The 27,500-nt window shown below is 40.5% G+C and overlaps 2 protein-coding genes across 2 annotated transcripts in view; both read left to right on the forward strand.

The window, feature by feature from the left end:
- LOC138038659 (DNA mismatch repair protein Msh3-like) overlaps positions 1-11,261 on the forward strand; it is a 28,628-nt gene extending 17,367 nt beyond the window's left edge. The window contains exons 15-23 of the mRNA XM_068884654.1: positions 1-6; positions 777-1,001; positions 1,758-1,872; positions 3,899-3,967; positions 4,666-4,754; positions 5,098-5,155; positions 8,352-8,480; positions 10,123-10,451; positions 10,691-11,261. The exon at positions 1-6 is cut by the window's left edge and continues 59 nt beyond it. Of these exons, the coding sequence (XP_068740755.1) occupies positions 1-6; positions 777-1,001; positions 1,758-1,872; positions 3,899-3,967; positions 4,666-4,754; positions 5,098-5,155; positions 8,352-8,480; positions 10,123-10,451; positions 10,691-10,784 (1,114 nt within the window). The 3' untranslated portion in view covers positions 10,785-11,261. The remainder of the gene's footprint in view (positions 7-776; positions 1,002-1,757; positions 1,873-3,898; positions 3,968-4,665; positions 4,755-5,097; positions 5,156-8,351; positions 8,481-10,122; positions 10,452-10,690) is intronic.
- A 1,953-nt stretch (positions 11,262-13,214) lies between these two features.
- Positions 13,215-27,500, forward strand: part of LOC138038631 (uncharacterized) — a 22,308-nt gene continuing 8,022 nt past the window's right edge. The window contains exons 1-5 of the mRNA XM_068884618.1: positions 13,215-14,204; positions 22,233-22,404; positions 23,860-24,118; positions 25,423-25,650; positions 27,026-27,280. Coding sequence (XP_068740719.1) covers positions 13,343-14,204; positions 22,233-22,404; positions 23,860-24,118; positions 25,423-25,650; positions 27,026-27,280 — 1,776 coding nt within the window. The 5' untranslated portion in view covers positions 13,215-13,342. The remainder of the gene's footprint in view (positions 14,205-22,232; positions 22,405-23,859; positions 24,119-25,422; positions 25,651-27,025; positions 27,281-27,500) is intronic.

Consider the following 27,500-nt stretch of genomic DNA (forward strand, 5'->3'; position numbering starts at 1 on the left):
AAGCGCGTAAGTCTTAGTTATTCCAATAGACCATATTCGTATTCTCAGTATTGGACTGGAACTAGCTTCCAATGGAGGCTAATGGACCCTTATCACGGAGGGCCTATGTTGGCCAGAGAAAATAGATTTCATAGGCCGAGCCTCGAGTTCATGTGTTTGGAAACGAGTTTTACCGCGCAAAAACAAAAGTTTCTATTCCCTCGGGACTTAACATGGCCATTGTGTGAAAAGAGGCAGGGGAAATCGTTTCAAATACAAATACTTTTTAATATATTCCCCCGCATTAGCCTCCATTGCAAGCTAGTTCCAGTCTAATACTAAGAATACGAGCCTGCGCAGTAGACTCTGTGTGCAGAGTACTGAACGCCAAGTGACACTAAAGAGTATGTTAGTTGTTACAGTGCAACAACTAGCTTGCTTAAGCCAGAACGGCGACGCCGGCTGCAAGAACGCCACCTAAAAATATAACTGCACGTTATTGTGGACGTTCCTCGAGTATTCCAATTTGTCTTACATGCAAATTGTGCAGCAACAACAATTCAGGAATTAAACTGGTTTGGATGTTGTGTGAGATAACAGGGAAAATTGGAATGTGCTGGAGGAGATTAAAGAGTTGTTCTGCTGATTAAATGTTTTGTTTTGTGGCGTTCTCGCTCCCGTCTGTGCTACAATGGGTTAGGATGAAGGTTAGCGTTGAAACTGAAAAGTGAAATTTTGAACATGAAAAGCACACTTGCCGCGGGATTAAAGGACTTGTTTTTGTTGTTATCCTTCAGCACCAAACAAGTGTCCCGTTTTAGGACACCATTTGTGGAAGAAAAGTTCAAACTGTTATGTCAGTGGAGGGAGCAACTATCCATCGCGTCCCAAGAGGCCTGGGTGGAATTCCTGTCGCTCTTCTCGGAAGGATTCTCCAGATATCTCCATGCTGTGAACTGCATCGCTACGCTGGACTGTTTGTTTTCGTTGTCGGTTGTTGCTAAACAACCAGGCTTTGTAAGGTATCATAAACCGCTGCTCTTTATAGAGTAAGAGTCAATGTTTTTGTTGTTTGCCGGCCGAAAGTAGAAAGTAAAGCAAAAGAGCAGTCATTTAAACACTGTAATACATTTAAATTCTTGAAGCTTATGGAGCCGTATATACAAAAAACAATCTAAACAAAAGGCAACGTTAGGCAGCCATTTGATATTTACAAAGCTTGTTTTAAAAGCACGTTGAGTCTAAAGATTATGCTAGTTTTAGCTATCTCTACCTTTCTTGAACGTGATGGACTGTATGTTTTTTGGAGGGGCGAAACTTTTCGATCATTTTTCGAGAGACATAATTCCCTTGGTATCCTCAAAAGGAAAGCGTCTCAAGGCCTAAAACTTTGCGATTGGTTTGTTCTTTTTCTGGTCTAGCAAATGTTTTTCGCAAGAAACGAGATTTTCAGCATAAGCAGACAACTGAACCTTGTTTAATGGTCTCCCATTAAACTTCTCTCTAACGAGTCTCCTACAGATAGCTAAGTGGTAGAGCATCCGAACTAGAAATCGGAAGGTCGTAGGTTCGACTTCTGCCGTAGAGGGCTCGGATTTTTCCGAGCAACCCCGAGTCACTATCTCGTCAGTTTTCGGGACGTTAAAGAAACGGGTCCCAAGTCCCTTGCTAGTTCACGCAGTAATAATTCTGTAATTTAATGTTTCGTATTTTCTTTTTTAATGTACAACGTTTCTTGGATGCACTATCAAAATAAAACCTATTTAATTATTTTACAGGCCTGTTGTGAAGAACACTGAAGCTCATATTTACATCAAACAGGGACGTCACCCAGTTATCGATAATTTGCTTCCAGAGAATCAACAGTTTGTTCCTAATGATACGCACATGCACGTGAGTATATGGAATATGAAAATGCTTGCATGCTCGAATCAATAATACAATCCAAATAAATTATTTCAACTGAAGTTGTTGTTGTGTTTTGTTTTTTTTTTGTTTTAAACTCTTTTTGGGGTAAACTCGAGTTCGTCTCATGTCACAAGGGCATGCTTCCAAAATCCCATTCTTAGGTCCACTTTAAAGTGCACCTAACCTCTCAAGTATTTTCTTTTGCAAAAGTTAAATGTCTAACATACATTTTACCTTTGCTTCTCTAGATTTTACTTTTAATAGGCCTAATGAGGTACAAGAGAGTAACAAAGCTGACATTCATTTGTCCCATGGCCGAGCTAGTGAGGAGTATGGGTCTATTCCTTCAATGACATCAAGAACTAATTTACATTGCCAAAGTTCTTTCAAAACTGTAATGCAAAGTAGTTTATGACGTCATCGAAGGATTAGGCCCATGTCACTCACTGCCTCACGGCCATGGGACAAACGATCGCCAGCATCTTTCTCTTACATACCTTATGAGTCACTTTAAAAAGTAAACTAGAGAAGCAAAGGTAACTATATGTTTTATACTTCTTTTGCTAAAGAAAATGTTTTGAAGTTACGTCCACTTTAAATAAACACTTCTTACTCACCGAGGTCGGCGGCTGTACCGTATGTCACAACCCGTGTTTTTTACAGTTCAATTTTAGCCGCACTCAAGCCGTAACCCTAACCGTAGTTAATAATTTATATGGAGATGGTTTGGAATAATATATGGAGATGGTTTGGAACATGAACAAATCACGCCCTTTTTCTGAAAGAGAGCCAATCAAAAGTTTGGATTACTCAGTTGTGAACCGAGGACAAAAGATTGTAGTCACGGTCAAGTTAATGTGGAGGGCGATGTCACTGCTCTCGCGCTTGAAGTTTTCGGGGTTTCATAACCAGTCCATCTATTTGAACTATGCCTTAACCTTAAAATTGCAAATTTCGCTGTAGCGAAAAGCACGAGCCAAGAAACCTAGGTTCCTGAGATATTTATTAAGCCTCTAGATCTTAGAATCAAGCAACAAGAAAGAATATATTTTGTCGGGTAAGGCCCAGGCAGTGGGAGGCGCGGTGGCCTCATGGTTAGAGTGCTCGACTGCCGATCGAGTGGTCCGGGTTCGGGGCCTGGCCGGGGACATTGTGTCGTGTTCTTGGGCAAGACACTTTACTCTCACGGTGCCTCTCTCCACCCAGGTGTATAAATGGGTACCGGCGTAATGCTGGGGGTAACCTTGCGATGGACTGGCATCCCATCCAGGGGCGAGTAGAAATACTCCTAGTCGCTTCATGCTATAGAAACCGCACATAAGCTCCGGCCTGATGGGCCTTCTAGGCTCGTAGCAGACTTTACCTTTAAGGCCCCGGCAGTGATTTTCAAACCGTTTGCCCTTTACCCCGCCCCCGCCCCCCCCCCCCCCCCCCTCCTTTGAATCGAAGTTGAATCAATGTTGAAATCTTTTGCGCACCCCAGCAGTCAACATCCTTCAACAAAATCGAACGGATGTTGAAGCAAATGGAGAAACCATTTCCCCGACCTTTCTGAGTTTCTGTAGCGTACGGCACAGTGAATTAGCCAATCACAACGCGTGGTATAACTAAAGGACATAATAAAATTTATAAAAGAACACTTTTTTTAGAGTCAGCTATTCGCCCTTGTCACACGGCGGCCATATTGTCCCGGGAGACCAAAAAAGCTTTGTTTTACCATGCCAAGCCTGGGAGTGGAATCCATGGGGGTGTGGCTTGGCGTGGTAAAACAAAGCATTTTTGGTCGCCCGGGACAATATGGCCGCCGTGTGACAAGGGCGAATTCCCTCGCACACATTGCGATTAAAACAAAATGGATTTCGACCAACGTTTCCCTGTTAAAATAACAACTTCATGTCTGGTAAATGTTATGTTTAACTTGCAATTGATGTCTGTTTCTTTTGGCAAAATTGTTTATTTATCTTAATACATGGGCTTATCGAAAATGTAAGCTTAACACTCTCACTTGCAGGTAGATGGTAATCGTTGCATGATAATAACTGGACCAAACATGGGTGGAAAAAGCTCTTATATCAAACAGGTATTTTTTTTATTAAAATTAATTTTTTTTGAATGGGGAAGATATCTGTTTACAGACATTGCTTTTGTTATTCAAATTTGCTAACCACAGGAACAAAAGGCCCTTTGTTTCTACAGCCAATGAGGCTCTGGTTGGATCATGAATGACAATAGGTGACGTCAACGATATCTTCCCTATAAAAGGCGGATGTCACTCTTCCGTAATTGATTATTCGTCCCTCCGATGATCAATTGACGTCCCATGGGGCTGTTACTTGACATTGGTGTGTTCTCAGTATTGAGTTCCCGGTGAAACCTACATCGAAGCATCAGCTAAGCCAATTATATGAAATGAAAGTTGGAAGCATCGCAGTTTGATAAGCAGGTGAAAGCAGTTGCTAGCAAACCTCGATTTTTCCATCGCTTATGCCCTTGAAGTAATACCAACGCTGTTGCTGTTGTGTCCGTTTTACGCTGTAAATCTGACATTTAGGGGAGCAGGGTTAGCTCAGAGCAATCTCCTTCTAAGTGGCCCGCGATCGATGCCTGGACTCGACGCCATAAATGTTTAGGTTATTGGTTTTTCCTCTAAACGCTCCGGTTTCCCTCTCGTGAAAAAAAAAGGCTACTCTGAGTTACAGTCTCCCCTTTTAGTAGAACACTCTTGTCTGAAACACACAAGTACATTACAAACAATCATCGCTTCTTTACTTTACATAGGTTGCTCTGATAGTTATTCTGGCCCAGGTAGGCTCATATGTTCCAGCCGAGGAGGTAGAACTGGGAGTCCTGGACGCAATCTTCACCAGGTAACGTGAAAAAAAAAACATTCAGCTTCTGAGTAACAAAAGTTATTTTTCTTTTTTCATGAGATATTTGGAGGATTAAATTGAACGTTACCAAATTTTTTTTCCTCGTTAGCTAGCATTTTATCGTTGCAGATGATGTTCTTGTGACTTTAACAATGATATGTTTTGCTAGCAAATTTTTGCCAATGCTTTCAATTCGATGCAGTATGGGCCTTAATCACACGGGGTTGAGTCCCAAGGGATTGAAAACTTAGGGCACGAAATGTAGTGTCTATGGCCATTATGGCCGCCGCATGAATAAGGCCTATTGCTGTGGTTCTCGACAGTAGTTTTTCATCTTTAGGATGGGAGCAACGGACAACATTTGCCAAAAACAGAGCACGTTCATGGTTGAACTTCAGGTAACAATTTTCTCGGCATTTTAAAATATTTTATGTTATAATATGATTATTTAACGATGTTACCTGTCTATATTGAAATGATTTTCTAGAAGACCTGCTTCGCGGTATTTGTGAGTTTCATCATTGCATGTCATATGCTTATGTTTTGTACCTTAAAAGGCTACTATGAACAAAAGATCACTTCTCTTTTTCCTTCAGATTTTGAAAATGTGTCTGCGCAACTCCTGAATGGCAAAAATTTTGAGCTTTGATTTTTATCCAAAGGCTGTTTACTCTGATTGTAAGTTTCGGAGGTTGGAAAGTGCAGGTTGCAGGTTGCGGGTTAGGGTTACAGGTCACTGTTTTACCGTCATTGAAACAGTCCAAACCTTTACAAAATTGCTAACCTTAGGCTTAAATATTATTTTTTAGGCCTAATGTTACCATTAGTAAAAGTTTGGGTTGTTTCAGCTATGGTGAAACAATGACCTCCAACCTGCAGTTTACACCCCCAGTGTAAGTTTTGGATTTCACGGTCTGCCATTTCTTACGTTCAAAACTGACTGATTGGACATTCAGCGTGTAAACGCAGCTTATTATATATGCAAAACACGAGTTTAAAAGACTAAAAACCCGAAATTCCCGTGCTGCATATTAATTCATCCGCGTACACACGCATTGCACTCTTGAACTGGGCAGTCTTTGACGTCATTTTCTTCTAGATCCAACTCTCTCATCATTTCAAAGTTAATACTGTTAAATAGGAAAATTCCAGTTAAAATAAACAGAGGTCTTTTTTTCAAATCAAAGCTTGCATCTCGAGTCGCTTAGTCTTTCGTTAAGATAGTTTTGAAATCCAAAAAAAAAAAAAAAAAAAAGAACCATTCAGTGATTTTTTGGTCATAGTACCACTTTAACTTTTCCTTGGACTCGATGGAGGTAGCTAAGGACGTGCTTAAGTGGAACTCGCGTTCATTCTTGCGTGGAACCTATACACTGAAGATATATGTGGGAATGCCATCTCTTCATTTTCACATTCTCTATGGGCCTGATTGAAGGCACAAAATGACCAGCTCCCATTTGGCTTGATGGTTCAATTGGTGGCTTGAAAAATTCAGGCTTGAAGGAGATTCGAACACATTACCTCTGTGATGCCGTTGCTGTGCTCTGCCAGTTGAGCCTTCAGTCCCAACGGAGAGCTGGTCACTTTGTAAGTTCATGATAAACGTGTAGAGGATAGCTATATCAGAGTGAAATCCAGAATGTATGAAAGTATATATTTGAAATGTTAAGAGAATGATCATCACAATTGGCCAGTTTCGTATTCTAACGGTTTGATTGGATCTAGCATGAAATGGAGGTTCATGCGGGCAAATTAATTTGCATTTGAAAAGATTTGCCCGCATTAGCCTCCATTTCATGCTAGATCCAGTTCAGCCGCGGTAATTCGAAAATGGTATATTATATGAGCTCTACTTTAAAATTAGCAGCAGCGAAACCAGTCTAAAGTTACTAGTGCACTTGTACTGCGAATCGGTTCATTTCAAGACTTGAGAAAGCTTGACATTAGCGAGAGTTGCAGTTCATCACAGTTACGTAAACAGCAACTTTAGAAGTTTTGAAGAAAGCAACATTCAGGCTTTTCATTGCCGAGAGTTGACAAGCCCTGGGAACGAGGCTGACCCAGTAAGCTATCAAAGCCAAAAGAGGCGAAGGAATGAATAATGTAGTATATAATTAATATATTTAGCCAAGCCTAAAAGCGGAGCTCCCGTTTCTAAGCCCAGAAAGCAATATAGTGTATATGAAAATAATTATGCTTCTGCATAAAGTACAAAATTAATCGTCATTGGTGTATACAGTTTACAGTGATCAAACACCTCTGAGTTGACAGCAGTAAACATACAAGCCTTGCATACAATAACCAACAATTTTAATCAACAACTAAAACGAAACTTACATCCACCGTAAGCTCTTTCACAACATTTTCCGTTCGACTGATAATCTTCAGTTTAGAATAACAGCAAAAATATTAGTAAGTAAAAAGTCAAGCTACAGAGTAGTAAATTCACTTACTCAACAGCAATTTGACAGTCAAACAAAGCAGCTCACGACTGGACATTCATTTCACACGAAAAGCTTATGGTTGTTGAAATACGCTAGATTCTCTGTCAACACAAGGCCTTTTTCAGTATATTAAAATTCAGCTTGAAAGAGAGGTTTAGAGGACAAAGACAAAGGAAAGTGGATGATATGCAAATATTTTTCACATTCATTCCAACGTGTTTCTATTGTTTTTGTCCTCACTCCCTCACTATCAAGCTGAATATTTGACATTTCGAAAATGGCCTAAACGTTTTCAGGTCATCTTCGTTTTTTTAGCGAGTTTTACAAAATATGTGAGGCAGCGAAGCATGCATAAAGAAGGAAAACGTTACCTGAAGGCTAACCGTTATAAATAAGTGTTTTGCCTCTCGTTCTATTTCTGTCAGCTTTACGGTATTCTTTAATGAAATTTTCTCTTCTTCTCCTTCCTCGGCCTCTGTCGAGACTTTCTTCGCTTAAATTTCTCAAATTTCGTCTCCTCTTCTCTTTTGCTCTTTCGTGCTCTTTATCCCGTTCCGTTGCTGTCACTAATATGATTTTCCGCCAGAAAAACACGAATTGCCAAATGCAACGCTGCCTTGCGATTTCCCGCCAAGACTCCCGTCCCCAGAGGCTGTCTTGCTTCCCCACCTCCACCCCGACAGTCTGTGCGTGCGGGTGGGCGTACGCTGACGCACTAACCAAAATTTCTTGCATGAATAGATTTCCCAAAAAATCTTACCCGTGGTGCTCTGCTATGAAACAATGGTTCTCGCGTGACGTCACGGCCGCCATGTTAGTTTCCCTTGGCAAAGAAAGTGAAGGGTCCGAAACTATACACCTTATTCCAAAATGGCTGCCATTTTAGTATTCTTTTGTTTGATTGCAAATTTGCCCTTTTGGCCTCGTTCGAGTTTAAATATTCTTTTGAATTTTACGTTTGAAAGCGAGGTCAAGAGGGCCCATTTTCAAGGAAACAAAACAATACTAAAATGGCGGCCATTTTGGAATAAGGTGTATTCCCCTAAACCGATCGAGCTGCATTGCATTCCACCAAGGTGGCTGCTGGTCTTGATAAATAACACTAGGTATTGTGTAAAAAGGTATTTGATTATAATTTTTCTTCCAACAGGAAACATCTGAGATTATCGCTCAGGCCACTCCAAAATCACTGGTCATCCTGGATGAGTTGGGCCGTGGGACTAGTACCCATGACGGCACGGCTATCGCCCATGCTACCCTTCATCACTTCATACGCGAGGTATTTGAACACTGTGCCATTGGTGGGCTGCTAAAAAATAATCTAGCGAGCACCGTACAAACTTGATTATGTTGAAGTGGCCATTTCCTTTATGAATGATGGATTTGTTTGGCGGTTTTGTCAGCTCCCGTAGTCATGGAAGTCAAGAGTGACTGTCAGGGCAATGAATTCGTACAAGTACAAGGACGGGTTACATTTTTGCAAACGTTGGCCGTGTAGCACTTACATTTCAACAGACTTAACTATTAGAATGTAACGTGAAGTGCTAGTTTACTACCCATATAGACCATGCGAGCGTTAGCCCTACTAACGGAATTGGGCCCACAAAAGTTGACAGAAAACCAGGGTGGGAATTGAACCCACGACCTTCGGGTTAGATCACCGCTGCTCTACCGACTGAGCTACAAGGTCAGACGGGAGCAGGCCGCGGGAATTTAAGATGTCAATGTCACGGCAATGAATTCGTACAAGTACAAGGAGTGGTTACGTTTTTGAAAACAAATTCATTGTCGTGACATTGACATCTTAAATTCCCGCTATCTGCTCCCGTTTGACCTTGTAGCTCAGTCGATAGAGCAGCGGTGATCTAACCCGAAGGTCGTGGGTTCTATTCCCACCCTGGTTAGAGTTTTTCTCTGAACTTGTGTGGGCCCAATTCTCATTAGTAGGGCTAACGCTCACATTAGTCTATATAGGTAGTAAACTAGCACTTCACATTACACTCCAATAGTTAAGTCTGTTGAAATATAAGTGCTACACGGCCAACGTTTGTAAAAACGTAACCCTTCCTTGTACTTGTACATGTTCATTGCCGTGACTTTAACATCTTCAGTTCCCACGTCTTGCTCCCGTCTGACCTTGCAACTCAGTCAGTAGAGCTGCGGTGATCTAACCCGAAGGTCGTGGGTTCAATTCCCATCCTGGTCAGAGTTTTTCTCTGAACTTGTGTGGGCCCAATTCCATTAGTAGGGCTAACGCTCACATTAGTCTATATGGGTAGTAAACTAGCACTTCGCATTACACTCCAACAGTTAAGTCTGTTGAAATATAAGTGCTACAATGTTTGCAAAAAGGTAACCCTCCTTGTATTCCAAAAGTAGACTTATTTGTGACTGTGCTGAGGAACCCACCCATGCCATAAGAACACTCTTATCTAAGGCCCAGTTCAGACGCCGTACTTCACATGAGCCGAATCGAATTCGAATTAAGACCGCCTCAAATTCATTAATCTCCGCTGAATTGTTCAGACGCAGAACTTAATTGCGCCGAAATTAATTCACAGAGGCATACTATGACTGAAGAAAATTGCAAAGTTGTAATAATTTCTGCATTTAATTCGGCTCATGTGAAGTAAGGCGGCTGGATCAAAGTCGCTCCACAGCCGCAATGCCCGGCTAAACCAGGCGGGAATAATTTCTTAGCCGATCCGAATCAGACCTGTCGTTCTGAATTGATTCAGACGGCGTCTGAACCGGGCCTAACTCACTCTTGCGGAAAGGGAACTACTTTTAATGCGTGCAGATTTGGGCATGGGTAAGGATACGCGTGACCAAAATTTGTCATTCCTTGCTTGAAGAAACAGCAAAATAACCTGCCTGAAAAAGCATCCGACGGGGAATTAATAATTGTGATTCGCCAATAGGTGTCATGCCTCACTTTGTTTGTAACACATTACCCGTCACTCGCTGAACTAGAAGCAATTTTCCCAAACCAAGTTACCAACAACCATATGGCGTTTATGACGTCACAAGAGGAGCAAGATCAAGGAAATACCAAACGTTGTTCTGAGGGAGGGGAGGTAGGCGATGGCAAGGCTATGTGTTCCGTTACGTTCTTGTATCACTTGGTCAGTGGAGCCGCAGCAAGGAGCTATGGGCTGAACGTCGCTCGCTTGGCCGGGATCCCGAGAGAGATCCTCAACTTGGCAGCTGAAAAGTCGAACGAACTTGAGAGTGCCGTTCTCTCAAGACGGTATGTAGCGACTCCCAGCCTGTTTTCTTTTAGTTCAAGTTATATCTCATAATTCTGATCTCGTGGTTTAAATGCTTATTTGTGCATTTAGAAATAGGGAAAGGTGTATGTTTGTTATCCGTCATCGGCCTCAGTATCATTGTCATCACCTTCACGATTTGTCATTTTTATCCTCCTCCTCTTCTTTCTCATCATCATCATCGTCATCGTCAATATAACATTTTTCTGTTTTCTGTCAGATGCCTCAAGACTTCTTTTCAAGAGATCTTTTCAAGCTCGCAAGTGACGCGTGAATCTATCAATCGTCTCAGAATATCCATGGAAAAGATTTGACCTGAGATGGCACCAAGGCCTGAGACAGCTGACTTTAGCTCTTAAAGCGAGATTATCAGTGATTAAGACAGCACAATTCGCATAGCAGATACTTGAGAAGAAAGTCTTAAGTTCAATTACTGCATTATAAGGCCGGAGAGACCTGATAGTAACTTGCTAAGAAAAAAAAAAAGAGCCGAGAGCGCGACAAAGAAATGCGGTAAATGGTAAATACACTGGTACCGCACCAGTTTATCGCCGTTTCTTCCTAACAATCACATGAATTAACCAACTTAGAGATTATTTGGAGGACGTGACCAGCCATCCGACAATAAATTTTCAATTTTCGCTTTAAATTTTATAACAGTTCAGCACCCGGATAGATCTAAGAGAACCACGTAGCGTAAATTGAGGGTAGCCAAAACTTTCTTCTTGTAAAGTAATGCTTCAAACCGAAAGCAGTTTTCTGCTCACATTAAATCGACAACTTCTTCGCCATAGCGATTCACTCCGTTCAAGGGCTGTTATCAACTAGTTTTTCTTGCGTCAGCCATCTGCCTCCCGCAGCAAAGCAGTTTCTTCAAAGACGAACCCCGTTTGTTTCTCGCACCCTCTTTTAAGCATTACACCACACTCACCAACAGTATGCCGTAGGTATGTCTTTATGGTCGGTAGTGTTTGTAAAAAAAAGAAAAACGTTTGCAGTTCGAAAAAGTTGAAATCATTTGCTCCCTCCTTTCAACCGTGTTGAAACGAAGTTGAATCGATGTTGAATGAGTTTAAAATCATTTAGACTTTGCTTCAACAACCATTCAAAATTTCTTTTGTTTTCACAAATGTGGAATGAATTTGAAGCCTTTTACCCTCTTCTTTCAACATTGTTGGGTATGAGCGTGCGCACCAATCGGTCTCTCGATGACGTATCATGTCCGTATCCACAGTAACAACCGCGGCTGCAGCCTGGGACTGAATACAAGACCTCTCGTGAGCTCTGTTGAATCAAATGTTGAATGGCGTGTTGAAAGCGTTTGCCTACCACAGCAATCAACATCGTTCAACAAAATCGAGAGGATGTTGAAGGAAATGCTGAAGACGTTTTCCCGAGCTCTTAAGGACGGTGCCTACTATTGTTAATGCGCATACGTTCTGCACATGTCCAGATACTCGGATTTCCTATCGCGATCGGTGATGCTCACAAATGCAGGGATATTTTTGCGCGGTTTAAAACTATGCAGATATAGTAGATCTTAGTAAGTACTCTTGGTATTATCCAAAAAGAAAATTAGAGGCAACCATGCATTCTTAGAGATAATTGAGCTTCAATTTGAGAAAGAACGCCATACATTGCTTTGTATTTTACAGCTTTATACAAACATTCTTCATGAAGTATCTTTGAAAAATGCGTGGTTACCTCCAATTTTCTTTTTGGATTTTAATAACACTTGTTAAGATCTACAGTTCCTGCATAATCATACATCGGGGCAAAAATACCTTTGAATTAGTAACTACACATAACGGGAAATAGATATATACTGTGTATTGTGTGATCTCTCAGTATCAAATCCTGTTTCCGCTTTCTAAAAGTTTAAAGTGCACCTAACCCCAAAATATTTCTTTCGCTAAAATGAATCTTTGCACCTGTTGCAAAGCGTCCATTGCGCATTGCGTCCATTTTTTTCCTTTTTCTAACAAATCCTGTCATTTTATAGGCTTCGAAAGTTGCGAAAATCCAAGCATCTTTTGTTTACGACCGAGTCAGAAGGGGAGTAGGTCTATTCCTGATTTGACGTCACAATCTACTTTTCATGCACTTTTACAAAGAGTTAATGCAATGTAAATCAGTATGTGACGTCAAATCAGGAATAGACCCACTCCCCTTCTGACTCGGTCGTGAACAAAAGATGCTTGGATTTTCGCAACTTTCGAAGCCTATAAAATGGCAGGATTTGTTAGAAAAAGGCAAAAATGGCCGCAATGCGTTTCGAACAGGTGCAAAGATTTATTTTAGCGAAAAAAATATTTTTGGGTTAGGTGCACTAAGTCTTACGAAGGGCTAATGGCAAAACTCATTTGAATCTTTAAAATTTTTTACCAAGTACAGACTATCCCGCTTGGCCTTTTATGGGAAAAGCGGGAAGCTTTTTCTCTTTAAGCGTCGAGAGATCGTGAAAGTTTGGGTATTCTTATCATGTCTTATCCGTCGGTCGTATGTTAATGAAACAATATGTAAACAATGAGATCAGCAAAGATTGTGTTTTTGTGACACGACATATTGGCAACACGCGAAAAAATTGTCCGGGATTTCACGAGCAGTATTTTCATATTCGTAAATTGTCCAAATTCTGCATTATTACATTCTCCGTTCTGCTTTCCTCTTCTGTTTTCCGTACAATCCATGGTCGTTATTTTACTGTCAACTATAATGTTATGCGTGATTCAAAGTTAATCCCGTTCCAGTTGATAGCCGCCTCTTTATTTATATCTTCCAGTGTTTCAGTGATAGACCTTCGATTCGTTGAGGCGCTAATCTTTATGCATACTGTGTTCAGTAATTAGAAAACCACTTTTTAGGCTGCGTGATGGATGAAAAACCTGGAGAAACAAGTAAAATGGTGGCCGAAGACGAAATCAAATTCCAACCTAAAAACAAGTGGCGCTTTTCCAGTCTTTCGAAGGGAAAAATACTGTTGATTGTAATTTCGGTGGTTGCTTTGATTGTCATACTGGTGGGAATTGTTTTAATTGCACTGTCATCCAAGAAGAAGGATTGTAAGGCTGAAGGAAGCAAACAGAGGGAAAACATTGGGGGTCACAAGTCTTCTTCAGCCTTCTGTGATTACTCCGAGGAAGCTAAACGGATTAAATTGAACGAAGTTATTCTGCAAACCAAGAAGAGTTACTACGACATTCACCCTTTCCAGTTGCCCACTGACCCAGATGCGACTCGAGACGAGGTTAAGAAAAGATACACAGCGTATAATCCAACACCGGAGTATATCAAACAAGTCACAGACACCGCTAGGAGACTTCTCGGTAAGATAGAGCAAATTAAAGTTGACTCTGATAAGCTCAAGACACGGGAAAGGAAAGTGCTGTCACAACTGAAACATTACCTTAACACTACGTTCGGACAGCCGTTCGATATGAACTATTATACAGGGCATTGGATGATGGGCCCAACTATCTTCTGCCACCGACAACATGTGTGTCAGATTGGCAAGCATTTGAATGGCATGCTGAAGAGTCTTAAGCCGGAGAGTTTGGATGATGTCTCGTTGTTGGAAACCAAGTTGAAAACTCACAAGGAGGGAATCACGAGGTACAAAGAGAACTTAGAGCTGGGGAAATCTTACGGAATGGTTTACAGCCAAGAAGCCTGTGTAGCCTCACGGGATGCAATAAAAGCGACTTACTTGCAGGTCACCTTAAAGAAGGAAACAGGTAAGTGGCAAAATTTTTGTGACATCGTGACCTGTAAAATGCCGAGAAGGGTATCATGCCGAAAAGGGTACAGACGCATAAATTATGCTATTATGCAACACGATAACACGATAACAAGCAGGTTGTCTATGGTTTCAAGTGCTGCTGTTAACAATGTGACATGGTATAAGATTTCGCCTCCGCGGCTTCATGCGAAATAGACGAAAGAAAAAAAAAACAGTAAAGGGTTGACAACGGGAAAATAATGCATTTCAATCACAAACATACATAACAAAACTGTAATTTTGCCATTTCAAAATAGGGATTTTTTTTGCCGAGCATTTGCAATGAAAAAATTGCAAATACGTCAAATGGCAGTTTTAAAATACATCATACTTGAAGGATCGTGATTAATTGTAACTTTGCGAAACAATATTTTGTTTTGTCATTTTTGAAAAAATATACGCACCCCCTTAAAATCTCAAGGGCGAGAACGTATCCTGTGCAATATTAAAAGTTCAGCTGAGTTCTTCAGCGTAGCTAAGCAAACAGACTCTCAACAGTGTTATCACAAATCTCATGAGAGCGCGCTAACCAAAACAACGGCAACAATATGAGGCACCGTAGCTACATCTTTTATATAATGCGTGGCGAAAAAGGTGTGAGGTTAAAACTGGTACCGGTGTAACACAACTCACAGTAAATGGCATTATAGAAAAATTGGACAAATCAGAGCGTATTTTAAGCCGTGCTAAAACGGTGCGAGACTAGCACTGATGTAACACAACTCAGGGTAAATAAAAGAAATTGGACAAATGACAGCGTATTTTAAGGCATGCCGAAAAGGGTGCCAGATTGGCACTGATGTAACACAAGTCAAAGTGAATGAAACTATAGAAAAGGTGGACAAAAGAGAGCGTATTTCACGGCGTCCCGAAAAGGGTACGAGACTAACGCTAATGTAAAAAAAACCCCAACGTAAATGGAATTATAGAAAAATTGGAAAAACAAAAGCGTATTTTAAGGCATGCCGAAAAGAGTACGAGACTAGCACTGATGTAACAAAACTCAAAGTAAATGGACTTATAAAAAAATTGGAAAAACGAGAGCGTAATTTAAGGCGTGCCGAAAAGAGTACGAGACTAACACTGATGTAACACAACTCAAAGTAAATGGAATTATAGAAAAGGTGGACAAACGAGAGCGTAGTTTAAGGTGTGCCGAAAAGGGTACGAGACTAGCACTGATGCAACACAACTCAATGTAAAGGGAATTATAGAAAAGGTGAGAAAGGAGAGCGTAATTTAAGGCGTGCCGAAAAGGGCACGAGAGTTTCAGTGATGTAACACATCTCAAAGTAAAGGGAATTATAGAAAAGGTGGACAAACGAGAGCGCAATTTAAGGCGTGCCGAAAAGGGTACGAGACTAGCACTGATGTGACACAACTCAAAGTAAAAGGATTATAGGAAAAGTGGACAAACGAGACCGTAATTTAAGGTGTGCCGAAAAAGTACGAGACTAGCACTGATGTGACACAACTCAAAGTAAAAGGATTATAGGAAACGTGGACAAACGAGACCGTAATTTAAGGTGTGCCGAAAAGGGTACGAGACTAGCACTGACGTGACACAACTCAAAGTAAAAGGATTATAGAAAACGTGGACAAACGAGACCGTAATTTAAGGTGTGCCGAAAAAGTACGAGACTAGAACTGATGTGACACAACTCAAAGTAAAAGGATTATAGGAAACGTGGACAAACGAGACCGTAATTTAAGGTGTGCCGAAAAGGGTACGAGACTAGCACTGACGTGACACAACTCAAAGTAAAAGGATTATAGAAAAGGTGGAAAACGAGAGCGCAATTTAAGGCGTGCCGAAAAGGGTACGAGACTAGCACTGATGTAACACAACTCAAAGTAAAAGGATTATAGGAAACGTGGACAAACGAGACCGTAATGTAAAGTGTGCCGAAAAGGGTACGAGACTAGCACTGATGTGACACAACTCAAAGTAAAAGGATTATAGAAAAGGTGGACAAACGAGACCGTAATGTAAAGTGTGCCGAAAAGGGTACGAGACTAGCACTGATGTAACACAACTCAAAGTAAAAGGATTATAGGAAACGTGGACAAACGAGACCGTAATTTAAGGTGTGCCGAAAAGGGTACGAGACTAGCACTGATGTAACACAACTCAAAGTAAAAGGATTATAGGAAACGTGGACAAACGAGACCGTAATGTAAAGTGTGCCGAAAAGGGTACGAGACTAGCACTGATGTGACACAACTCAAAGTAAAAGGATTATAGAAAAGGTGGACAAACGAGACCGTAATTTAAGGTGTGCCGAAAAGGGTACGAGACTAGCACTGATGTAACACAACTCAAAGTAAAAGGATTATAGGAAACGTGGACAAACGAGACCGTAATTTAAGGTGTGCCGAAAAGGGTACGAGACTAGCACTGATGTGACACAACTCAAAGTAAAAGGATTATAGAAAAGGTGGACAAACGAGACCGTAATTTAAGGTGTGCCGAAAAGGGTACGAGACTAGCACTGATGTGACACAACTCAAAGTAAAAGGATTATAGGAAACGTGGACAAACGAGACCGTAATTTAAGGTGTGCCGAAAAGGGTACGAGACTAGCACTGATGTAACACAACTCAAAGTAAAGCGAATTGTAGAAAAGGTGGAGAAAGGAGAGCCAATTTAAGGCGTGCCGAAAAGGGTGCTAGATCACCACTAGAAGAGAGTCGGTACTTAAAGAACACGCCACGGAGAAAATTCCACCATTTGTCAGAACATACAACTTAGCATTGTCAAATCTTCAAGCAATAGTGGCGCTCAACTGCAGTTTTATTCAAAACCAGTCATTGCTGTCAAAGCCTATTCAAGAACCTCCTGTAATATCATACAAGAGGGGTAATTCTCTCAAGGACATGATCGTTAAAGCAAAACTGTGAATTGAAGGTATCTGACTTATCTGTAACCACAAACCTACAAAAGGGAGACCGTACAGGTCTGTCACATTCTTTCAAATCTTTGTTGGGTTAGTTGATGTGGCAGTCCCTTGCAGACATTGCGAAAACTCCAAGGCGTGTAAATGTTAGATGTTAGATGTAGCGAGATGGAAATTGAAAAAGTAGAGAAATATCAGGACCTGAAAAGAGAAATTGGTAGGATCCGGCAGATGAGATCGGTAAATGTGGTTCCGGTTGTGATTGGTGCACTTGGCTCTGTGACAAAAAAGCTTAAAACATGGTTGGAAAAGTTACAAGTTGATGTAAATATCGGTGCAGTGCGAAAAACTACCATGTTGGGAACAGTGCGTATCCTAAGGACAGTTTTAGAACAACAAGAGAAAGAAGTAACCTCAAATGAGACTATGATTGGTTTTGGTTTCACTTCTGATTGGTTAAAAAAGTGACACGAGAACTTTGAACTAAACACTGAGTGAAGTAATGCAAAACCAAAGCAATTCCCTAATTACTTTCGACACTCAATTGAAAACCGCTCTAACAATATCTCAATTTACATTGCACTATAATTTTCCTTACAATAAAACTCAGATATGATCTATTTTTAAAAAGACTGTTACAATAATCAAAAAGACAGTTTATATTTAAAAACTAATAGTCTACAGCCAATCAGAATCAGGGCGGCAAATGCATCGGCAACCCTGCGCATTTACCGTCTGGCTCGCAAAAAGGCGCGTTTAGGGCAGTTTGTTATATGGCCGCGCGTATTCACAATAATCAAAATTAATACATCAGAGCGAATTGAACTGATGAAAAATAACTTCATAACAAACGATATCCAAACTTAAAAAGGTGTGTTTTTAACCTTGATTAATATAGAGTAACATTCGTCCGGGATCAAAGTCTCGGCACAAAAAGAAAACCCCGATAGGAAAAGACGGTAGGAGATAAGCTAAAATGGAATGTAGTAACCGGAGCGCTGAAATATATCAAATCAATGATTGATTGATCGATTGATTAAGCTTGATTGTTAATAGACTGAAAGAAGGACTTTAAGGTGGCTCAAACTAGTTTCAACATTTGACGGAAACGTTCTTATTAGAAGGACTGACACTACAACATTTCATCACTTCACAGCAATGTTATGGCACCATGTCAAACACCAGTTATTGTTGAAAAAGATTCGGTCATTTTTGTGACGTAAAAAGTTACCTTTGCAACAGGAAGGCCCTGCAAATCACCCCTTATTTTGGCGTTAGCTGCTCATATCTCAAAAACGAACTGGGCGACCCCCATTTTTTATTTGTGATATGTAACCAGCATGCCAGAATGAAACTTTGTGTAAAGTTGAAAAAATTCTGTGGAGCAGATTCAGAGCCACCTTAAATAATTGAAAGTTTAAGATAGCTCTGAATCCGCTCCACAGAATTTTTTCAACTTTTGCAGAGAGTTTCATCTTGGCCTGCTGGTCACTTTTGTGCAATGAAAAATTGGGGTCACCGAGTCCGTTTTTCAGATATGAGCAACTAAAGACAAAAATAGGGTGTTTTTTTGGCAAGGCTTTCCTGTTACCATGGTAACTTGTTACGTTACAAGAATGACTGCATCTTTTTCAGCAATAATTAATGTTTTACATGGTACCACAACATTGCTGTTAATGATAAAGTGTTGCTTTATCAATCCTTCTAATAACAAGGTCTCTTGAAAGTGTTGAAACTGGTTTGAGCCACCTTAAACTGTACACGAAATACATCTAGAAGGCAAATGGATGTGAAATAAGGCAGACGAGTTGTGTGCGTTCACTCAGGTCTGAGGAATTTTCTACTTTGGCGGATTTTATACAACCCACACAAAGCCTTGATACATCTCTTGGCAACGTGAACATGTTGGAGTCAAATCAGGAACCCAAATAACGAACACTGTTGGAGATGGAGTCAATAGATTTTATAGTTTTATTGTGTCTCTCAGATAGTACGCGCGCCGTGATCGCGTTAGTATTCTTATTATAAAGAATACTAATGAGGCATAGCTTGTTTTTCTTGTATGCTAATATTCACCTCTCGCACTAGCCCATTTCCGAGTTGCTGTATGCCTCAGTTTCAAAGCGAGTCCTTGTGCACAACCATTCAAATGTTAATGCGTTGTGTATTCTTATGCAAATCAAACTCATTTCCCTTACAATAGCTGAGCACGAAGACTCACTTCGAAACCGAGACTAACAGGAACTCGGAAATGGCCCATTTGAACTATTGTTTTGAGTCCAGAGGGACACGTTCTTTGTGGAATGTTTTTAAGGCTTTCAAAAAACTCGCAGCACGTGTTTTATCGGGTCTAAAAATTTCATTTCCTTTGCTGACGTCCCGTGGCCTTGCGATGGCGATGCAAACGACATGCTGGCCGTTCTGCTGAGAGGGGAAGAAACCACGTCCTCCACAATATAACGAATAGGCCACTTTACAGTTGTTTGCTCAGCGACCAAGCCTATGAATGGCTGCGAGGCTGCCGGTGACCTTGCATTGATACAGACCTCACTGCTTTTATCATGTAAATTGTGTTGTTGTAACGCTAATTAGTCCATATTAACATTACAAAAGCATGAAGGTTTGTATCAAAACAGGGTCACCGGCAGCCTCGCTTCCATTGCTGGGCCTGGTAACTTAGCCACAACTGTAAAATGGTCTATTAAAGAGCTACAATCATGGGAAGGTTATGTAAATGAACCGCACCACCTGTATTTCAACCCGCTTCTTTTAAAGGGCAAAAGAAATAGTTTCACCTTCACTTATATGGCCCCTTCCTCCCTATTCAACGTTGCAAGGTTACACAATAATTTCCCACTAAAACGTTAAGTTTTGCGCAACATTGGGAGTCTTCGAAAATAATACTGGATGCGCAGTGAAAGTAAGTAAAGGAAGGATTGTCAGAATAGTCTCTCAAATTAAAATGTTCCCGACAGCTAATGTGTAAATTCTCCGCTCATTCTTTAGCCGATTTTTGACTCAAATACTTTTACTTCTCACTCGACACATTAGCTGTATATGCTAGGAGCCTAACAAGCTCCAATATTGATTCGAGTATAAATAAAGTTACGAGTTATGAGTTCTTTTCGGGCCCTTTTCAGTTTATAGAGGAGTTGCCATTATTACAAAGAAATCCCAGGAAATTACCTATCTTTAAAATTATTTCGAGCTTAACTTACACGAATGCATTGTGAGCATTTTGTCTACTTTAAGTATTTTTAAGCTTGCCATATTTGCCTCCCTTTGAATTCAAAATTCTTTGTAAGTAGGTCCACAACAGCCTTTGGCTGTCTCTTTCTGAACCTGCTCGAATAAGCTATTTATGACATTGCGTTGTTTTCCTTGACTCTGACTAGTATCCTAATTGCGTTTTCCTTTTAATTAAGCCGCTAAGATCTTTTTGATCTGGTCGCTGATATATATTTTAGTTCAAAACACTCGACAACCAACTGTAAGAAAGATAATTTTCAACAAATATCTTATTTCATTGCTCTTAGAAAAACATATCTTCCTTTAAAAACACAAAGCTATTCAGTGCAGGGAACGATTTTTTCGAGCCCGTGCACACAAGGTTCTCGACTGTTTACAAAATTCTGACTCAGCGTGGTAGTGACAGAGTACTATTAAAAGGGTTTTAAAAGTCTCTCAACGAGCGCTCCTTTTTTCATACTGTATCATGCTTACAGGTAATCATTCAAACGAGGGCTATCACTAAATCTATTTAGGACTACCAGGTATCTAGCTTTGTGAAAATACTACCCAGATTTGTATTCCTTTTTCAATTATCCAAATTAATGAACAACGTTGGCCAAAAAGTAAAAAGTTCCAATTCCGTATGCAGGGCATCCAGACACGTTAATTTTTTCTCCACAAACCAAGGCGATAAAAAGAGAATCAAAAATTGTTTCAATTTCTTCCAGTTATGCTTTAGTCTTTTGACTAGCAGGACAGCTCGTTGTTGCAAATGTTGTTCAAATCATGTTCTTTCTTTGCAATACGCATTGTACAAAATATAGCGATATCATTCACAGCCCAAAGGTCACGACAACTTACTCACGTTTCTCTCGCAAAGCTGATCCGATGACGTGAGTGTTGCACAATAGCATAATTTATGCGTCTGTACCCTTTTCGGCATGATACCCTTTTCGGCATTTTACATGACCCCGTTGGAATTTAAGTATGCTTTGATGCGTCAAGCTCGACTTTTACTGCTGTCAATCATTCCTAATTACGACTGGCGGACTTGGTTTTGATTTTTAATTAAGGACCTGTGAATACGATAAAGGGAGGGAAAATAAAGAAAACAAAATCTGTGTCGTTATTCGAATCTTGAAAACACGTAATTTCACTGAACGAGCTTTTGGGCAAACGACATGGGGAAAAATGTTAGAGTTTGACTGCTAGCCTTTAGTCACGCAAGCGAGCCGAGGGGAGAATGGTGATAGAGCAAGATGCTCTATAACCGCGAAATCAAGGGTAGATTCAGAGCCTTGGATCGACCCATAGGAGAACATGAGCCGTAGGGTTCTAATAGCTAAAAACTGAATAGGCTATTTGTACCTTACGGCGTCCGCTCACGGACGGACTCGTGGAGCGGGCAAACGGTTTTAATGTCGCTGTTCAATAAAATGGAGCGGGTGTTGAAGCAAATGTTGAATGCCATTTTCCCGGGCCTTTAATGACGGAAAACCGGACAGAAAACGTCGAGACGTTTGGACCTTTCTTTCACGTTCTCCGACTGCAAACGCACAACGTGAATCTGCCAAATCTCCAATTCAAAATGAAACAAACGCGAGCACTCATCGGTGACTTTAATTTTCGTTCCCAGTTTCAACATTGTTACCCCCAGTTTGGGTAGTTCGGCAGGTTTTGAGAAGTTGAACGTACTGGAAAATAATAAACGTAAACTAATTGCTTTTAATCACGATTTGTTGGCTTCCTGCTGTAGATCTTGAAGTCTCCAATGAAGTGAAAGCACAGGTTTATGCAAGACGCTTTCGCAGCTTACTTACCCTTTCAGAATGTCATCTCTGAATTTTAAATTGCAGGCATCCTGGAAGAAGATTTCATCAAGAAAGTCCTGAATGATGATTACTTTTCAAACATCACCGCCGAAATGAAGACCAGCTGGAAAAACGACCACAAAGGAAAATCGGTAAAGGAATCACTGGAGGAGTATCTGGTGGAATATGTGGGAAAACCAATGACCGAACTCTTCAGGTAAATTGGCATAGGGACTGATGAGCTCATCATTAAAGGAAATTACCACTCTTACTGAAGAATAACATTAAACCTGAGGAAATAATGTTTGCGATCAAACAATTTCTCCGCAAAATGAAAAAAGGTGTTTGTATCAGAAAAAAAGATAAGTTTTTCATTTTCGAATCGCTTATTATTATTATTATTATTATTATTATTATTATTATTATTATTATTAATTTCCCGGGTACCGACATCTTGAATAATTATAAAGTGTTGCTGTTGCCCCTTTTGTTCTAACACGAAGAACTGTACACCTTATTTCAAAATGGCCGCAAGTTTAGTATTCTTTTGTTTGATTACAAATTGGCCCTTTCGGCCTCTTTTAAGAATAAATATTCTTTTGAATTTTACGTTTGAAAGCGAGTTCCAAAGGGCCAATTTGCAAGGAAACAAAAGAATACTAAAATGGCGGCCATTTTGGAATAAGGTGTACTGTATACTGTATTGTATAATAAAAATAGGGCATCCGTGACACGTCACAATTATTCAAAGTGGTTGCGCTCAGGAAATATGAAAACAAAAATAAGCTGTTCTGAAATTTATTTATTTATTTATTTATTTCGGGTGATAACGCTTTCATCAAAAAGTCTCAACAAGTTTGATTGTTTCCAGTTGTTTAAAGCTATTTTAATGCTATAGTTGAGGTTAAGAGCGAACAACTGGTTACAGTGTATTTTTAGATTCATATCCTCCATGCGTTTCCTCGTTTAATTTATGCATGTGTGACGTAACAGAAATGTTGTGTTGTTGCTACTTGCAAGACTGTTTTCCTTTCCTAAAAGTTGTTTACGTTATTCCGGGGTGACTTTCATCTAAGGGCGAGTTCACACCGGTGCACTTTTTGCCTTACTTGACGGAATACTAGCCCCAGTTCACGCCGGTTGTTGCTCCAGGGAAAGGATTCCGGTATCGTGCTGCTCGCTTTGCCGCGCTAACTGTTCTAGCAGACTGGAGCGGGTGGTGCATGCACTCTTTCTATTATCTTATCTGAATGACATTTCCTGAGTCGTAGGGGACACGAAATGAAGGAAAAACACATCATGTAAACTTGGTATTAAATTTCTTAGCGATTTGGCTCATGTTTGTTTACCATTTTCAGAAACATTTCCATAAATTTCGATTGGAATGTTAATGGTAAGTCTACATGTACTTTGATGTGCCTGGGTGTGCTCATCTGAGGCAATTAAATTTCCAACATGTTTGAAAAACCTGAAGAGGTAATGAACATTTCTAACTTTGCTCCAGTCTCTACGGGTAAAATTTGCCAAAAGATTGCAATGGGAGCACACTCATCCCAGTTTGTTTAGAATTCGAACAAACCGAAGACCAAGTGGGTCCCACTTGCATATAGTAAACAGCCATCCGTGAACACAACATTTTGTGGAAATGTTTTTTTGTTTCCCATGTACACAGGTATCTAGACACCGACCATTATCGCTATTGTGTCCCAAGTAACTTTTCCAGCGGTTTAGGCAGTCTCCCATTGGATCACGTGTGGGTTGATGGCAAGGAAAACACATCTTGGCCAACAATCAAAATGCTTTCTTCCGGTGACGTGTTGGACGGTAGAAAGGCATACGAAATGATCATGCCATATTTTACAACAACTAACATGAAACCTGATGCTGTATATGAGTTGGGACATGAACAACTGAAGATATTGTATCCGCAGGTGAGAGTAATGTTTTCGCTGCTGAGCAAACAAAAGCATTTTAGGCTTTTGAAAGTCTTCCTTAAGAGTTCTCTTCACTTTAGAGCTCTACATTATCGTTACCACTGTCTAGTCTTCTAGCTAGTCTTTAATACGAGAACTGGAAGACTAGACTCTGAAATCCTCCTCATCATCATCATAATCATTATCGATATCATTATTATTATTATTACTGAGGGAGACTATTATTCGCCTTATTAATTCTCAACCATTTCCTTGCGGAATCCTTGCGTTTTTGGTGCCTTTTTGTGATCTTTTTGTGATCTCTATTCCCCAACTCAAATTCGCAACTCTGTCTCTATGTGCTCATGTGAGACACTTATCCACACCATAGCTTCCTAAATTGATAGGGAAAATACTTAAGGTGATTCCCCGGTTTTGCATTGCGCAACCCTATGCGCATAATTTCGTGCGTCATTGGCACGCGCAATAGCGCGGCTTATTGATAAAATGGCGGATTTTCATTTACGCCAAGCACAATCCGTCAGGGAATATATAATGTATTTCCTGCTGAACGAGTACGGTGATATTTGTTGAGATTGCTGTCTTCATGGAGTAGTGAAAAAATCAGCAACAATCTATCGCCAGTGTTTTGGCAATTTCATAAAATTATTATTTCTGCTGTACCACTGAGGATCAGGACACCATGCTCTCAAAAAAAAAAAACGTTATTTAAGTCTCCCATAGAATATCATTGCTGAAGAGTAATTAGGCCTAAGCTAGGTTAATCAGGCATAAGATTTGATTTTAAAATATTTAGTTTTGTCGTGAAGTTTGGTAACTGACCTTTTGCAGTGTTTAATATTGTTTGTTTCCGAGTGTTATTACAGCATTAGCAAATAGTGTTTAAAATACTGTCCCTGAGCTGCTTGCGGTGTGGTGGTCAAGTGGTTAAGTAACGGATCAATCAGCAATCCCAGGTTCGAGTCCTATGTCCATACACTTGTGTTGTCTTTAAAAAGAATATTTGACCATTTCCCATAATCTACTTTCAGTCTTAAAAATTTACGATCATAGTAAATTCAGAGAAAATTAGGAATGAACGATATTTGTTAATTCAGAAGTAGAGAATGGATTGGAGGTATATCCCCTGAACTTAGTTTAAATGTTCTGGGCTCCCAATCCGCAAATGTTACCAGAAGGTCCTGGGTCTTCTTAGGTGCGCCCGGATTTTTTCCCGTATTTCTCTTTGTCAGACTGGAGAAATTATTTAATTTTTGTCTTCAATGATGAAAATCATCAAATTTGCTATTGGTTCTCCGTAGGCTATCGAAATCGCTAAAAGCGTCACTGGAAACCAAAATGAAAGTGAAGCCATCAAAGAATTCAGAATCAAGCTAGACTCTCCTGACAATTACTTCAATAAGGAAGATTTCCCCGCCAATGAATCAGACGAGCAGGCGCATAAGCGATGTCGGACCCCTGAAGGAGCCGAAAAATATTGCCCCATGCGATGGAAAGCCATGCAAAGCTGGTATGAAGAAGCTAGAATGGTACGATCTTATAATTCTGTCTTAACTGTTAGATTCTATCTTTTTCTAGGATAGCCTAGGTAGGCGTTACTGTTACGTGTGGTGGGCTACTACCTTAAGGTTGGTTTTCATCAGCGACGCAAGTAGTGGTAACATACTGAGACGCATTGACCATGAGCGGGAGCTTGCCTCTCCCATACAAGCCCTATGAGTCAACCTTTGCGTGTATCTTTCTAATTTTAGAACGCCGCGAGCTCTTCGGTTCTGCACGCACTGTTTAGAAGGACCAATCAGAATAAAGTTATTGTCCAACGTTGACAAAAATAGCAAAAACAATCTATGCAAATTGTGTAAATGTGAATCTCCTGCTGAAGGGTTAGTTTTAAACTGAACAGAAAAATACGCGCAAAGGTTGACTCAAGGATATAGTGCGTTGCTATTAATGGCCATGGGCTCCTGGTTTGCGACAGAGCGGTTTTCAAATGAGTGTCGTAAAACCAAAACCCAAGTAATTACTTTGGCCAATCAAAAAGGACGGAGAAAATCCAGTAAACCAATCAAAACTCGAAGTAATTACACGCAGCCGACACATAGCGCGGGAAAATGTGTACGCGCGAGCCACCATCGGTTTTGGTTTCACTTATGATTGGTTGAAAAAGTGGCGCAAGAACTTTGAACCAATCACTAGGCTATCACTGGGTGAAGTGATGCAAAACCAAAGTAATTTGCTAATTACATGCGACACTGAATTGAAAACCGCTAGCTCTAGTTAGTTACGTCAATCTAATCATTACCGACGTGATTAAAGCGATTTAGGATCGCGTTTACGGCAAACGGCTAACCTCAGGCTGAAATTTGCGTTTTGCCAAAAATCAAAGTAACTTGTTTGATTTTAGCCCATTTTTTGCCTGTCGTCTACAGATATCCGCGGAAGACCTTAGACAGCAATGACCAGAACCAGGTTGCTGATCAGCGGTTTTCGTTAAAACAATGGTTTGCTGGGGGTGCTCAGTCTCGGGGGCTCAGAAAGCCTGGTTGTGGTCATTGATATTTAAGGTATTATATATCCGGCAACTTCTCCAGATATGTTAGAAATGCCAGTAATTAGATGCACGCAGATTTCTTGCTCTTCACCCCAGCTTCATCGTTACTCCTGTCTCGGAATACAGACAATTTACGTCACAAATTGTCCCCCGAATGCTGCTCTTCAAGTGAAGATTAACTGCTGCATTTACCCTAAGTTAAAAATAACGCCGCTAACCTTTACTCTTAACTTGTTTTTGGAAATAGGTAACAAATGCCGTCATCATAGTATTTGCTTGATTAAAACTTTTTAAGGATTCTTTTAATTTAATTAATCGTAAAATGTTTAAAGTCCAGCTCTGTTCTGTTTCAGGCGATGAGTTTGTTGTTCCCAAAATTAGTCGGCATGTTCGACTTCGTTGGAGACAAGCAGTCAACTCCAAACTGCCCCATTGAATTACGGCCTGATCTAAATCCTTCAAGTGGAATACAGAGTTATGGCACCAGCGATTCTACGTGCTCGGAGACTGCGTATTATAACATTCCCTTCTTCCTGGCCAGGTTGGGTCCCAAATATTCCGAGTGGACCATCGGCGCACATGAAGCGAGGCCTGGGCACCATTTGCAGGTGAACCAATCTTGAGTTCTTAGATTTGAATTTGTTAAGGTGGCAGTTCCTTGACTACAAAATCATGATGCTATGATTGGCTTCGAATAGTCATTTCTTGCTTCCTGAGAACTACTCGATCAACCATGGAACATCTCTTCCTCTGGTTTGAATCACAACCATATTTGGTAGGGCGAGAACAAGGCTTGGAGATTAACCTTTTCGTAACGAAAAACGCAAC

This window comes from Montipora capricornis, chromosome 2, assembly GCF_036669925.1.
Source record: "Montipora capricornis isolate CH-2021 chromosome 2, ASM3666992v2, whole genome shotgun sequence".
Lineage (NCBI taxonomy): Eukaryota > Metazoa > Cnidaria > Anthozoa > Scleractinia > Acroporidae > Montipora > Montipora capricornis.